Source organism: Schistocerca gregaria, chromosome 2 (assembly GCF_023897955.1).
Source record: "Schistocerca gregaria isolate iqSchGreg1 chromosome 2, iqSchGreg1.2, whole genome shotgun sequence".
Taxonomy (NCBI): domain Eukaryota; kingdom Metazoa; phylum Arthropoda; class Insecta; order Orthoptera; family Acrididae; genus Schistocerca; species Schistocerca gregaria.
The window spans coordinates 957,233,609-957,249,813 of NC_064921.1; the positions used below are offsets into that span (position 1 = coordinate 957,233,609).

The window sequence follows — 16,205 nt, forward strand, 5'->3', positions numbered from 1 at the left end:
TAAAACTATGAACGCGTTTTCTGGTATAAAATGTATCACCAGACACTAAACGAGACCCATTCATAACGCAATTGGACTTCGAAGTTTTGTTTCAGAGATGGTAAAGCTTACGAAAACGGAATGAAAAATGGGGAGAGGGCAGGGGGATTACTCGGAAATAACACAAATCAGTTTTGAACTAGGGCACTGACTGCCTCAAATGGTGCTCAAATTGGGCTTTATAGGCTCAGTTTGTGCAGCAAGTATGAGTTTGGCCTCTTTCCTTAACTAAGTAAAATTAAATCCTCATACTATCCCTAGCAAAACGGAGGTATTCTTCTTAACGCACCTTACCGACGGGGGTACTATGCGCCAGCCCTAAAAGAAATTAAAAAGCAAAATTCGATACTTTTTGTTGAATCACGTTAAGAAAATCGTTTCTGAAAGGGTTCAGATCATGAAAATCCTTTTTAGTACACAGTTAGCATCTTCACCCGCTTTAAGTAACGTGTGCTATCGACTTTATGACCAGCACAAAAATATATAAAAAATTAAAATATCCTTCTATGCTGTTGACGTGTACTCTCAACATACTATGTAAAGAGATACTGGTCTATAAGTATTGCCCTGAACCTGGTAATATTGAATACAACATGCATTGAGGAAAGTGACATCTACTAGTGAGATTTATGTTTTTTAGTGTAAGTTTAACTCAAAAATCGGAGTCGTATATGGAATGGTAGAAGAACTGATTACAAATTTTAAATAATATTTTCAAAATTTTCAATTATCGAGTAACTGACTCACAATTTTTTCACATGATGGGCGTAAAGTACAACCCCACTTTCCCCTTTCCCCCTTGGTGTTGTGAGGGCTAGTGGCAACGAGACCTCATTTGGAGCTTTTTGGCTGCCTAGTTAAAATCTTTTAATTGAGGCCGCTCGGGCGTCAATGAAGATGGGATGAAATTATTAGGACAACACAAATACGAAAATAAAGAATACCCGAGTGAAGAAAATTTTGGATCTGGCTTTAAATCGGCCGCGTGATCCTGCGATATAGTGGCATTGGTGCTAAATACTAGATTGTAAACTGCATATCATACACTAACGAAGAAGCTCACAATACTGAGATTGTATGACGGACGCTACAATTTACGATTACACCGAATGTGCAGCCATTTAATTCAATGAAAGGCATTATTGACGCCTTACCTGCATTGCTGAAAAGTTCTCCTGAAAGATAAATGTAGGCACCTTGAAGGTTTGTAGCATAACCGCTGAGCAAATTGCTCTGTAAATGAATCGGGTATGTTTTGTATGAAACAAATACCAGCTACTGAAAGTTGGAGGTAAGGCACATGAGTTAAGATCTGTAAGGTGTAGCACAGTGACTGTGTGAAACCCAAATGAACGCACAGTGCAGTATAATGCGTGAGCAAATCTGATACACAGGATAAGTTAATATCGTTAAAAAACATGTGGTTAGAGAATTTAATTTGCCATCCGAATATTATGGCACGAAATTAGATAAAATAATTTTACAAATTGTCCAGAAATAGCCTTTGCGAGTGAGAGAATCTGTTTGTAGACTGGGATACCTCCTGACATCGTGTCGACGTCGTTTTGTCCAGCATAGTGTAGCAACTCGAGTTGGCATGGACTCAACAAGTCGTTGAAATTCTCCTGCAAAAATATGTAGCCGTCCATAATTGCGAAAGTGTTGCTGGTGCAGGATTTTTGTGCACCAACTGACCACTCAGTTAATTCCCATAAATATTCGAAGAGATTCATGTCAGGCGTACTCGGTGGCCAACCATTTTTTCGAATTGTCCAGATTCTCTTCAAACCAGTAATCAAGAATTGTGTCCCGGTGCCATAGCGCATTGTCATCCATAAAAATTTCATGGTTGTTTGGGAACAGCAGGTGTAAAAATGCCGGAAAATGGTCTCCGAGTAACCAAACACTGTCATTTCCAGTCAGTAACGGGTTGAGTCTGACCAGAGGACCCAGTGCGTTCCATGTAAACACAGGTCAAATCATTATGGAGCCACCTTCAGCTTGTGCAGTGCCTTGTCGACAACTTGAGTCCATGGCTGCGTGGGGTGTGCGCCCCACTCGAACCTAACCATCAGCTCTTACCAGCTGAAATCAGGATACCTCTGACCAGGCCACGGTTTTCCAATCGTCTGGGCTCCTACCTATACGGTCATCAGCCCAGTGGACGCGCTAGGGCGATGGCGTGCTGTTAGCATGCGTAGCTCGTCTTATGCCATACAGCCCATGAACGCCAGATTTCGCGGCACTCCCCTAGCGGATACGTCCGTCGTCCGTCCCACGTTGATTTCTGCGGTCGATTGACGCAGTGTTGCTTCTCTGTTAGCGCTGACAACTCTACGCAAACGCCGCTGCTCTCGGTCGTTCAGCGAAAGAAGTCGACCACTGCGTTCTCCGTGGTGAGAGTAAATGAGTAAAATTGGGTATTCACTGCACGTTTATGACACAGTTGATCGCAGAATGTTGAATTCCTTAAGATTTCCGGAACGGAATGTCACATGCGTCTACCTCCAACTACACTCCACGTTCAAACTGAGTTAGTTCCCGCGGTGCGGCCAGAAACTTTTTCACATGACTCACCTGAAAAAAAAAAATCTGCTTCGCCAACGTACTGTCCGTTTATACCTCTTGGACGCAGTACTACCGTCATACCTACGTGCGTACACAGCTGTCCCACAACTTGTGCCATCTCAGCGTAACTCGATGAACAGCATTAGTAACGCCTTACCTGCACTGCTAGAAAGTTGTTATGGAAGATAAATGCCAGCGCAGTAGGCATTTGTAACAAGCCACTGAGCAAGTTGCGGTATAAACGAATGGAGTACGTTTTGTATCAAACAAATAGTATGTGCCGATATATGGAGGTAGGAAACATAAGCTAAACCTGTGAAGAAAGGAAGGTGTACATACTGAAATTATGAAATCCAAATGAATGAACAGTGCCGTATAATGTGTAAGCAAATCTGGTTATGGTTAAAAACAAATATCGAAGTACAATATTCAATTTTCCATACCAACATCATCGCACAAATTTACGCAAGAATAGTTTTACAGCTTGTTTATAAATAGCCTTGCGATTGAGAGCATCGGTTTGTATGTTACTTGAATTTACAGTTGGTTTTCTCAGAGACAGATACCAACGCTTACGTCGAAAAAAATAAAAAAATAGAGGCACTTCGTTATCTATGGAAAGTAGAAAAGCAGAACTGAACGCGAAAAAGACACGATTTTACCAGACTTGAACACTCTTGCAGTTTCCATTCATATGAATCCGTCACGAATTCTCAGTTTACTGCAGTCTTACCACACTGTTCAAAGTTGCTTCCTGAATGTGGCCGTATCAGTTATACAAGACAGAGTCTGAAATATTGCTGCTTAGGTGTGTTTTTTCCTTCAGACTGTATGAGGCAACCGACCAAAATATAGCCGCCGAGTGGTCAAATTGCCCAGTACCGTTAACTGATGCGGTATTCCTTTAGACATACAGCACCTTTCCTGTTTACGAAAGTATACTGACCTTCCGGAAATGATAGCTATTGACTGATCGTCTGTGTCGCGCCAAGTGACTTAGCGTAGTACGCAGTTGGACGATGTATAAAAGGAGCTCGGGACAAAACGACCTCCTTTAGTTATGTTCATCTGCCGTTGCTGTAATTTTAATTTCTCACAATTGATGACTATATATAGAAGACTATTAGGTTTGCTGTAACTACTAGAACCCTAGCTTTGTTTTCTGATCTGCAGGTGAGACGTGATGTGAATCGCCTGGTGTGGCACCCAGATTTCGAAATCGTACGTCTGTTGAATGACTTGGCGATGGTGCGGATTTCCCGGCCCCTGCCCTACAGCGATCAGATACAGCCTGCCAGTCTGCCTGCAGGCCCTCTGAATACTCGGAACGACCTGCCAAACGGTCAATACTGTTCCGTCGCTGGGTGGGGCTCATCCACCCCTAGAGGTGGAATGGAAACTGGAAGAGGGCCAATATCTGCGTGAGTACAGTCCCCTCCTAACTACACTTCTTATCAATACGCGTGTAGGATGTGCCTTTGACGAGCAGCTGCTTCTTCAAATTTCGTGATCGGCCTGACGGAAGCGAGATGAAGTAGAATCAAAGAATGTAACAGTTGCCTTAGGTGTGCAAGGCTAATCATGGTTTGATGACAATCGAGTTAGTTCTCTAAAACACAGAAGTACTGTTAAGCACAACATCTTCGTGTGACAGACAAACCGTCATCAACAGATTCGTGCAACTTCACTGTGTGTTATACACTAAGGAGGTTTAGAATATTATCCAGACGCCACTTCTGACCAGGAACGTGGAAGGCGATGAGTGTATCTTTTCTATTAGAAGACTGGCATTGCTCCTTTCGAAATTATTTATCATATATTAGCAGATATTAATTTATGACATCATGCCCTCCTTCAAGATTATCAACGTAGGAGACTGTTTTTGTAAGTAACTCTGTATCGTGGTGTTTATTTTTAAAGTGGTTTGTATAATCAACCGAAGTATGATTATAATGTTGAGCAAAATCGATATCCATTTTTCAAGTAGTCGACGATAATACTTTCTTCGCGTTTATCTTGCTTCATAACATCAAATTCCACCGCACCTGTGTGGAATAATTATTAACAGCTACAGTACAGTTTATTAATTGCACTGGTTAAGTGCCACAAAAAGTATTGGGAAAGAAAATAGTCGTGTTTTATGCAAAAGAACCGGCTCCAACAACCACCTCAAGTGATTTAGGGACAACACTGAACACACAAATATTGATGAACGGAAACTGATTTCAACCCTTTTCTTGCAGTACGAGCCCTTTAAGGGATGCGTCACATTTATTGATTAACTAGAAGCTGTCATGCCACGTTAGACAATTAACTGGTACAAACGATGTTGCTGTTGACAGAAGAAAATGAAAAAAAAACAGCTTAATGGATTTTTGAGTTTTTACATGTATTTCTTTCGAATTTACTCAGGCGTCTTGTGTAGAAATTCAAAGCGCGTCGGTCGACTGAATTTGAAAACCTAGCTAAATGGCAAGCATTCACATTTCTTCTCGTTGTAGGAATAGTGTAACGGGTTACTTTTCGTCAATAGAAAACTTTTGAACAGGCTCCATCTGGTGCAGTATACCTTTAATCGTCCCCGTGTATGACCTCTGGCTAATAATTTGTACGTAATATTGGAAGACACTGAGTTACATGCTGGTATATTTTAAGAATTATGCTGATATGATAACGTGTCGTTTAGTGATGACATGAAAAATATTGCAACGATTCTAGGAAGTAACACTGTGCCTCCAAAGACCATTAGAGACGCTCACTGTCCTACGATAGGGACAACTGATTGCTTGAAGTGAGTTTTTCCAGAAGAGTAAATCAAATTCAATATCTACCACGGAACACGAGTTACGAGCTGCTCTTTTTCAGCATGAATACTTAGACTACTGGTAAGTCAAGCTCTCCACGATATACCTTCTCTTTCTCTTGTAGGTGCCTGTCTCATAGCCCTACGGGAGAACCCACTGCTGACCATAAAGAGAAAATGGGATAAGCCTGTGTCATTCAAGCCTTAAATCATGGTGTTAGTCGTGATCAGATCGAATGATTGGTATCGTTATGCCCACGAAAGGTGCGGATCCCAATGCGACAAAACACTTAAACGTTTCTCATCGAGGGAAACGACAACTGCTATAGTTAGTGCCATTACGGAATTGATAGCTGGTGAACCAACTTCGTCTACTAGTCATTGCCGTGGTGAGAACCACTTTAAATATTCGTCGAAACTTTGGTGTTGTAAACAACCTTATAATTTGAGCGTACCCCCAACACTTATCAAAATTGACAACGGCCGAAGATGCCTTTGGTTGCACTCACTTCGATACAGAGACGTACACCGATAAGCCAAAACATTATGACCACTGCCCACTGCGAGGTTGCATGCTGCTTGGTGATAGGTGATCTCCCTAGCGAAGATACGTGCTGTGAATGGGGAAATCCACTGAGATGAGCGAATTTGTCGGTGGACACGTTAATATTACCCAAAGCTTGTGAACGAATATAACGAAAACGTCATAGCTAGTCGAATGTTCACGTGCAACTGTCGTGAACACCTACGGAAAAAGGTACAAGGACATTGAAACTACCATTTGGCGCTGAACGTTCAGACGTCCATGGCTCTTCACAGAACGTGAGGTTCGGAGTCTTGTCTGCTCTGTAAAGTAGGACGGATGGTGATCTGTGGCATCTCTGCTGAAAAAGCACAATGCTGGTGCACGCACAAGTGTTTCTGAGCACACCTCTCAATGTACGTTGTCGAACATAGGACTCCATAGCAGACATCCCCAACGTATTCACATGTTGACCCAACTTTATCGTCAATTACGATTGCAGTGGTCACGGGACCAAGGGGATTCGACCGTCGATGAACGGAAACGTGCCGGATTTTCTGGTGAATCACAGTTTTGCTTCACTAGGTGGGTGGCCGCCTACACACACGCCGTCATCGAGGTGAACTGCAGCTCGAAACGTGTAGACCGCCACTTAAACACAGGCTGGTGGGAGCAGTATTATTCTGTGGGAAACATTCTCCTGCGCTTGCATGGGACCTGTGGAAGTAATCGAAGGCACGTTGAAAGCTACGAACCACTTTCATCCCTTCATGCTTGATGTCAACTCCGACGGCAACTCGCATTGAGGTCTTGCCTGATGGAGTGGCAGCGCGATTTCAGACACCATGTCACTGATTGCGCGGCCCCTCCCGCTGGAGTTTCGAGTCCTCCCTAGGCTATGAGTGTGTGTGTTGTTCTCAGCAGTTTGGTCCCTTAGGAATTAAATCACATTTGAAAGTTTTTCTTGCCTCATGTAAATGCTATGGAACCCATTATGGTCACTGTCATGTACCATTACCTCGTATACAAATCAGCAGCCTGTTATGCACGACTATTCTAACCTGTGTGTAGACATCTAATGCCGCACACTCCCACAAACCTACCAACAAACTGTCAGATCCCTGATGCACAGAATCAGTGATGCATTTCGTTCCAAAAATGGACAAACAAGCCATTAAGCTGGTAGTCATAATGTTTTGACTCAACGGTGTACAAAATCGGCAAGGCTGCAAGTTAAGGTTCAAAAATGGTTCAAATGGCTCTGAGCACTATGGGACTTAACATCTGTGGTCGTCAGTGCCCTAGAACGTAGCACTACGTAAACCTAACTAACCTAGGGACGTCACACACATCCATGCCCGAGACAGGAGTCGAACCTGCGACCGTAGCGGTCACGCGGTTCCAGACAGAAGCGCCTAGAACCGCACGGCCACACCGGCCGTCTGCAAGTAAAGGCTCTTCGGTTGCAGATGTGGTCCTAATCGTCGGGGAATCTTCGCGATTGGATCACGACTTCCTGGCAGATCAAAAATTTGTTCATACGTGGGCGAGATGTAAAAGTAATCTTGGACGCACCGCACAAAATTGCTAAAGGAATAATATAGCGGGAGAGACAGTTACAGAAGGTCATTTATCCTTAACTAGTGAATATATTGACATGTGCCTCCCATTAAGTTGTAGCTAACAAAACGATAAGTTTTCTGACGTACGCAAGTCATTTCTAGCGTATGTAGTCATCGAATTAGGACAGAAATATTTTTTAACTAAACCACATACTTATTTCTATGGCACTGGATAGAAACTTTGAAGAAAATTTCAAAAACATAACGTGTATAGAACTTGATCAAATAGCTACAACATAAAAGCGCTGCAAACCACCGTCCATTTGTCACAAGAAGGATTCCACCAACATCGACCTGCTGTACCCCATTTAAGAAATGATGTTGCCCAGGTAGTATTCATGTGTTTACTATAGTGATTGTCATAACAAAGGACAATAATCTCGACCATGAGCACTCATAAATCAGCTTTCACACAAACGCTACTGCACATTAAGTTTAAACTGTATGTAGATGTTACTTCTGTAAAATATCTGGAAATATGCGTACGGAACGATTTGAAGTGGAATGACCATAGAAAATTAATTGTTGGTAAGGCGGGTGCCAGTTTGAGATTCATTGGGAGAGTCCTTAGAAAATGTAGTCCATCAACAAAAGACGCGGCTTACAAAACACTCGTTCGATCTATACTTGAGTATTGCTCATCAGTGTGGGATCCGTACCAAGTCGGGTTAACAGAGGAGATAGAGAAGATCCAAAGAAGAGCGGCGCGTTTCGTCACAGGTTTATTTGGTAACTGTGATAGTGTTACGGAGATGTTTAGCAAACTCAAGTGGCTGACTTGCAAGAGAGGCGCTCTGCATCGCAGTGTACCTTGCTGTCCAGGTTCCGAGAGAGGTACCAAATATATTGCTTATCCCTATTTATACCTCCCGAGGACATCACGAATGTAAAATTAGAGAGATTCGCGCGTGCACGGAGGCTTTCCGGCAGTCGTTCTTTCCACGAACATAGGCGACTGGAACAGGAAAGGGATGTAATGACAGTGGCATGTAAAGTGCCCTCCGCTTGTGGAGTATAAATGTAGATTTAGATTTTTTATGTCTTCAGGAAGCGTCGGAGTTTCCTAGTAGGCCACTTGTTTTCAAATTTACCTGATACAAAAGCCCGAATGTGTTAAGTCTGGCGAGAGTGAGGAGCATGATCTGTGGGCCAAACGACCGATCCGACCATCACCAGAAGCTTTGTTAACAAATTGTGTTACCTGTATTGTATGAGTGGAACATCCACCATTTTGGTACCATAAAGATTGCTTTATGTCTCGTGGAACATCTTTGAATATCTATGGCATTAATTTCGTTGAGCACTGTAGATACAGGCCAATGTTCACAGTATCACCAATAAAACAGAGGCCGGTGCCAGCGATATGATTTATGAAAAGCGTGGACTAAACATATACATACCAAGGTTAATATCTGTCAACTTCTCTCCGCTGGTATGCATCTTCAATTGAACGGTGGTGCATATTGCGAAGAGTGACTTGGCCACGCTTCACTATCTGTTAAAACAGTTTTCATAAAAACGCAGTTTTCGTAGGCCCTCTTTGGAGTGGTGTGGTTAGTACATATTGCAAAAGGCAGTCAATGCTTTCCATCAGTTTTCAGAAACCATTTCGATAATTCATGTGTGCAAACTGTTTGACCCGTTACCCGGAACAGGAGAAGAGCCTCAACCAGTTTTGCGCGAAATATGTCAAACCATTGCTCAGCTAAAGAGAGGTTAATGATGCTGTTAATTGCATACATAGAGCTTCACCCAATGAAAGACTGCTAATTAAACTGCACCCAACGTAATTAATAATCAGTAATTTATTGCCCTGCATTAGATTAATGGGTAAGAGTAATCACAAATCTTCACGTCATCGTAAGGGATGACTCACTGTGAGGTGCAACTCAAGGATAAAATAAATCCTTGGCTTTACTAACAATAACTTGTATTCAAACACTGTCAGATAATTCTGTTGAATCTTACTCCTGATAAGACAAGCATTAATAATACACTGACGTAAAAAAGTCATGGGATACCTCCCCTTTCCTGACGTAGTGTAGCATGACCCAACAAGTCGTAGGAAGTCTCTTGCAGAAACGTTGAGCCATGCTGCCTCTATAGCCGTTAATAATTCTGAGAGTGTTCACAGTGCACGTTTTTATGCACGAACTAACCTCTCAATTATGCCCCATAAATGTCGGGCGATCTGGGTGACCTAATCATTCGCTCAAAATGTCCAAATGTTCATCAAACCAGTTGCGAACAATTGTGGCCTGTTGACATCGCGCATTGCCATCTAAAAAAATTTAATCGTGTTTTGGGAGAATGAAGCCCATGAATGATTGCAAATCGTCTCGAAGTAGTCGAACATAAACATTTTCAGTTAGTGATGGGTTGATTTGGACTAGAGGAATCAGTCCATTCCATGTAAACACAGCCCACATCATTATGGAGCCACCACCAGCTTGCACAGTGCCTTCTTGACAATTTGGGGCAATGGCATCATGGGGTCAGCCATATACTCCTAGCAAGGGAGAAAATGAAGTACCAGGGAGACGTGGTTAGATCTCAGTAAATGTCATACACTACACAGTATCGGCGGGTATGTAAATAGTTTGAAGTTGCAGTTCTCTGTGATGAGTAGAATGGCCACCTGGGTGATTTAGTAATGTTTGTGTTTAATGTTTGTACCAGGTCTGCTAGATATAGAGGGGGTGTGAACAACGTCAGATGCCGAGTGACCATTTGCGAAGGACATGAAGAAGCGATATACTTGTGTGAAACAGCGCCCTCTGCACCTGGCGCAGTCTGAATGAGGCTTCATTGAGGGTCTCCATTTGGTAGCCTAAATGAATCACGCAACATCCAGATTTACTAGGTAGTTAAATATGACAGCAGTAAGGGGTAAAAGGGGTATGAGGACAATTTTGAAATAAAATTGTTATTTTAATTAATTAAACTGATATCAGATTAATATGTTGATTAATTAAAGTGATGAATAACTCTTAAACTGCTAATATGATAATTGATTTATGGCTCCCCGTCGGATAATCTGTCGTTCTGATGAACTCTGAGCCCTTCCCCCTACCCCTCTTCCACCTGAACTCTCTGGGAAAAGGGATCCTGGCCATGGGGCGTTTCTTTATTGTGACCCCCTTCTTTTAAAATATCGTTCAGTTCTGAGCCCGTTTTCCCCCTCCCCTCCCCACCTAGAAAAATCCCTTGCCTTTCAACCCTAACCATCCTTCCCCATCCCATCTCCTCCTCTCTGGGAGACCCTACGCCAGTTTTGGTATCAAAGATATAAAAAATGGTGGGAAGTAGCTCAACTGTGGCAACTCCTCTCTTCTGATATCACCTCGTATTATATTAGTGGTTATGGGTGCAGTTAGGTCACAATCCTTACTGCCTCTATCTGATCCGATCCCACAGTGCCTTGCTTCCCACAGTGCCCTCTGGAAGTAATAGCATAATTTTGACTGATAGACGTGATTGAATTGATAACTACAGCTCATTTTCCTTATCTGGTGGGAAATATCTCATCAAACCGACTGACTCTGTTGGATACTGTAATTCGTGGGAGATAAGATACGGAGAAATGCTCGTCAAATAGATTGCTTAAAATACTCGCTACCACCACAACGTTTCCATTAAACATATCTGGCGGAAAAAAACAACAAACAAACGCGATGATCGCACATACTTATGTCTTTGCTCACGCTGGCAGTTATGCGCTCATCTCCCAATATTGACACAACTCATGTGTCAGACACTCAAAGGCAAGAGAGACAGACTGTCCAGCTATCAACCGATGAATCTACATGGGAGGGGGGGGGGGGAGAAATAATCGTCCTCGCCCTATTGAATATTCTCAAATTTCCACGCAGTACACGCTATCGTGAAGGCAACTCTATGAATACTAAGTAGTAGTTCACAATACAGCCGCCCAGACCCACAGGGAGCACCGCCACTCGGTGGGCAGAAGTTAAAGGCTACCTTCTTTGTGTCTGCCCACATGGCCAGTCAACAACTTAAGCCCCCTGTCCTCTGAAGAATACGTAATACCGGACATCGGCAAGGTTTCACTGAGAGTTTTAGTAAAATCGAGATGCGGAACTATCAAATATCAAACGACGACTTCTGCTAGGGAAGCAGCAATATGTATGTGGACAACGATAAGGTAGTTATAATAGACCGTTTAAAGTGGATGATCTCCAACTGCAGAGTAAAGATTTATAACAAATGTATATGACATGTCACAAGCTCAGGTGTGAACAATGTTAGTAGTAACCAAATTAAAGATGTTATAAGGTGTCCAGGCAATGTGACTAAGAGAAACATCGGTATCCTGCTTGGATAAACAACTTGGTATTACTAGCCTGGAGATTACAATATACAGCTACAGAAAGGATCGTATGTTTTACCCTGTGCAGAACTGTGCAGAAGTGATTTAAACTCTAACAAACGGTACTTGCAACAACCCTCCAATGTACTCTGTGTCAATCATATTCATGTGGTGTCAGGTAACTAATAACATACTGAACACCTGCTGTGTGGTATTTAACAACATTCTGCACTTTATCATCTGGGGCAATAAGGATACCCGAAAATTGACTGCTGTGTAAGCAGGTCAGTGAGACACTCACGATCGAGAAAAGCGTATAAGTTATACACTGTCGGCATATAGTTATAATTAACTACTTGTAAACTACCTGGAGATTCTTAACACTACCTCCGACAAAGACAATATGAGTACTACACAGAAGTGCTACATCAAAGCAGGAAAAAGATATTCCTCTCACTCCACGATATTGTTCTCCACGGTACTGTAGTGTATAGTTACCCCCCACAAACAATGTTTTCAACAAGTGATAAGAAATTGAGTAAATGTCTCAAATGGATTTAAGCCACTTCCCGTTAAAGAAATGACGTCTTTAAGTGCTGTTACTGTGTTGTGAGTACAAAATAGAAAACTGGAAATGGAAAGGATCGAAGGCAAAGAAACGGAAACTGGAGTGTATGGCAAAGATAGATTACTGCCGTAAAGGATGAGTATAAACTGTAGCTGTGAAAAGAGGAAGCTATTACAAATGTGCAGGAAAGGCTTGCACATTGCATTAAATACGGCATGTGAGGCGAAATCTGGTTACTACTGGATAACATAAAATATTTGCATTTACTGTTAATAGCACCGGCAAGTGGCCATATGTCGGAGTCCTGGCCGAAAAGGATGGATTGGAGCACGTGTACTACATAAAAGGGGACCCGAGAAACCCGTTTACAAAGCTCTATACTCACCTAGACGTGCTTAGAAAGGATGGGAACACTGCCCCTAAGTGTGCTGGACTGGATGTTGTGCATCTAGCAACAGAACTACCGTTTCCAGTGCTTAAACCCGACGGTATTACAACATTTATTGTTCACTCGTTTGCAAAAGTTGTAATCATTAAGTTCTATTTATGGAAATTCCACAAGAATGTGTGGCAAAAGAGCTGGTAGCATACACCGATGAAGATCTCGAATGTTATATCAATACTGTTACGCAAGAAATCGGAGGCAAGATTAAAGTCACTGAATGCTCTCGTCCACAAGAACTGCTGAAAGGAACAGAACTAATTGCTAAATCCATAAAAGAGACTGTTTACAGGAAAACACAGTTATGTACACCAACCAAACATAGAGAAAGAGTTGTTTTCAATGTATATACATATCTATATGTGTATATCTAAAGTAATAAGGATTTTGTGCAAGTATAAGCAATTTTAGATTCAGATTGTCTCTAAGCAACCAGTAACGTTCCCAAAAAGAATCCTATTTGCAATGATCTGTGTGTCTGGGTGATATGTAACTGGATGACCCTGAAAAGTAGTTGAAACTAGGTATCTGACCCAAGGAAAACTTCGTTTTCTACCTATAAAAGGTGCAGGTGTTACAACAGGAGGTAGCAACCTGAGAGAGATAGAGAGAGAGAGAGAGAGAGAGAGACAGAGAGAGAGAGAGAGAGAAAGAGAGAGAGAATTAGTTTCAAAATAAATTTTCCAGGTATCACATATCAAGGAGATGCTCATATCAGTTATCACGAATTCCTCCGAGGGGGGAGGCTGTTAGTTTGCTGAAATAAGCTTGTGCCCACTGTCATAAGGACAGGTCCAGGTGGTGGCACTCACGGGGTCATCTGGGTGGCTGTTTGCGAACTTCTACTCGGTATACATTGGCCTGCCTTCATGATCACATGAATTGTGTGGAAATTTGAGAAGAATCAACATGGGGAGCACAATTATTCCCCCTCCCCCAATTAAATCGACTGGTGGGCATCACTGTGATATTCTCTCTGGCTTCAGAGCAGCATGTATATACACAACATGAAATTGGCGATGATCTGACATGAGCGATTTTCACCAGACATGTTTAATGGAAACGTTCTGTTGGTGGTGAGTGTTATAAGCAATCTACTTGACAAGTATTTTTACCAACCTGTCACCTGCAAAATTACAGTATTTCACAGACTCAATCAATCTGATGAGGTATTTCCAGCCAAGTACACAAATTGGCTGTAGCTATCAATGCAGTCGAGTCTGTCTATCGAAAGTGGATCAACATCTTCAAAAAGGAGTGGGTGGACCACGGGGTTGTAGGATGAAATAGCGATCGAAGTAGTAAGCCTTTTGAGATCACTGCACCAGTATCCAGCAATAGGATGTGAGATGACGCCATAATAGTGGAGGTACTGCAATTGAGCTGTTTCCCACCATTCTTTTTTGATCAGTTTTATATTAAAAGGGGCATGTGATTTCCAGGTGGGGAGGGGAGGGGGAGGGGCATCGTGGGATGGGGGCTTGTCACAAGTGCAGGTTATTCCCTGGGGCTCACGAATCAATTACATAGCAATAGGTTAAGTGATTTTCTCATCAATTAAATCAATTAGCATATCAATTTGACATCAATTTAATTAATTAATTAATATATCAATTTGATGTAAATTTAATTAATCAGCATATCAATCTGATATCAAAGTGTCCTCGTAGCCCCTTAATCCCACTACTGACAGTGACAGGAAGTTGGATTGCGTTGAAACGTGAGGACAAGAAAACTCATCGTTAATTTTCTGGTAGACTACATTTACTGCAACGAGGGGATATAGCCGTATTGTTTGTCAAGCTCATCATAACCCCTTCACATCATCACCTGTTGGACAACAAGTTACAGACAGCCTGAAACATTCTGTATCATCCTGTACCAGTGGATGGAAGCTTGCATATGCTGGACTGATGAATTACCATTCCATCCTTTGGCTGCTGTGAACATCACAATACAAGAAACTGCCTTTGGAGGAATGCCATTACTGGGAAGCATGGACCACTGAAAAATGGTATAACACTTCTTCAGTGATGAACTGAGGTTCTGCATTACTCTAAATGACCATCGTCGGCGAGTATGGCGATGACCTGGAGAGATATCCCATTCTTCGAATGTCTAGGAGATACACTGTGGCGTTAGTCTGTGTGTCATGGTATGGGAACCATTGGGTATGACGTCAGGCTATGACTAGCAACGACTGAGGGACTCTGACGGCACGACGGTTTTGGGTGGACATCTTGCATCATAATGTGTTCCCTCCCATGTGACAGTGAAGCGGTGCCGCTTTTCAACAGGACAATGCTCGTTCACACATGGCACATGGCTCTATGAAATGTCTGCATGATGTTGAGGCATCCCCAAATCTGTCCTCAACCTGTGGAACCTGTTCAGACATTAACCGTGTCCCAGTGCCAAGATTCAAAATATCAAGGACCAGTTACAACGTGTGTGGGCCAACTTGACTAAGGAGAGGATACAACGGTTTTGACATATTTTTCAGTTAGAAACATTGCACGCCTCCAGGCCACAGTAGGTGCAAAGGCATACTGACAAGTAGAAAAATAAAAACATAATCAAGGTTTGGCCGTGGCAAAACACTCGAGTATCAGGCAAAGGTTAGCTAAAAATATATTTTATTTCATCTGACCAGAGTAATCGGGCCAGCGAAAAACGTACTAATATTCTTGATTCACGGAAATACCTCATCTTTGACACAATGATTCAGCATGTTGTAGCAAATAAAGACAAATTTATTCTAACAATACAATATAACTATTGTCATTCATGGCATGCTCAACAGACAGACACAGTCGAAATGAAAGCGTTGTTCGGGATACTTTATCTCGCTGGGGTGTATCACGCGAATCGTCTGATTCTCGACGGCTTAATGCGGGTGGACGACTTTCTAACTGTAATTAATATAAAACGATTTCAATTTTCAATGCAATCTGTTCATTTTGATGTTAAGGAAACCAGAGGAGAAGAAGAGAACCAGATCGCCTGGCTGCTATAAGAATTTTGTTTAACGAATTCCTTGGAAATTGCCAAAAATGTATTCACTTAGTGAAAATGTGTGAAGCGATGAAAAACTCGAGGCTTGCAGAGGGAGATGCGATTTGATACAATATATTCCAAAAAGACCAAGCCATGTGGTAGGAAAATTTACGACTCTTCGCTATATTAAACATATAATATGGAAATATACTCCGGAACCCAACCAGATGCGCCATTTGATGTAAGCAAAGAACCATCCGGCGTTGTAGAAAGGTAGCAGCTCCCATTATCTACAGTTGGAGAAATATCAATT

General features: G+C 42.2%; 1 protein-coding gene across 1 annotated transcript in view; it reads left to right on the top strand.

Moving 5' to 3' along the window:
• The window catches only part of LOC126336067 (trypsin-like), a 61,585-nt gene that overhangs the window by 15,113 nt on the left and 30,267 nt on the right, over positions 1–16,205 (top strand). The window contains exon 2 of the mRNA XM_049999548.1: positions 3,781–4,028. Within this exon, the coding sequence (XP_049855505.1) occupies positions 3,781–4,028 (248 nt within the window). The remainder of the gene's footprint in view (positions 1–3,780; positions 4,029–16,205) is intronic.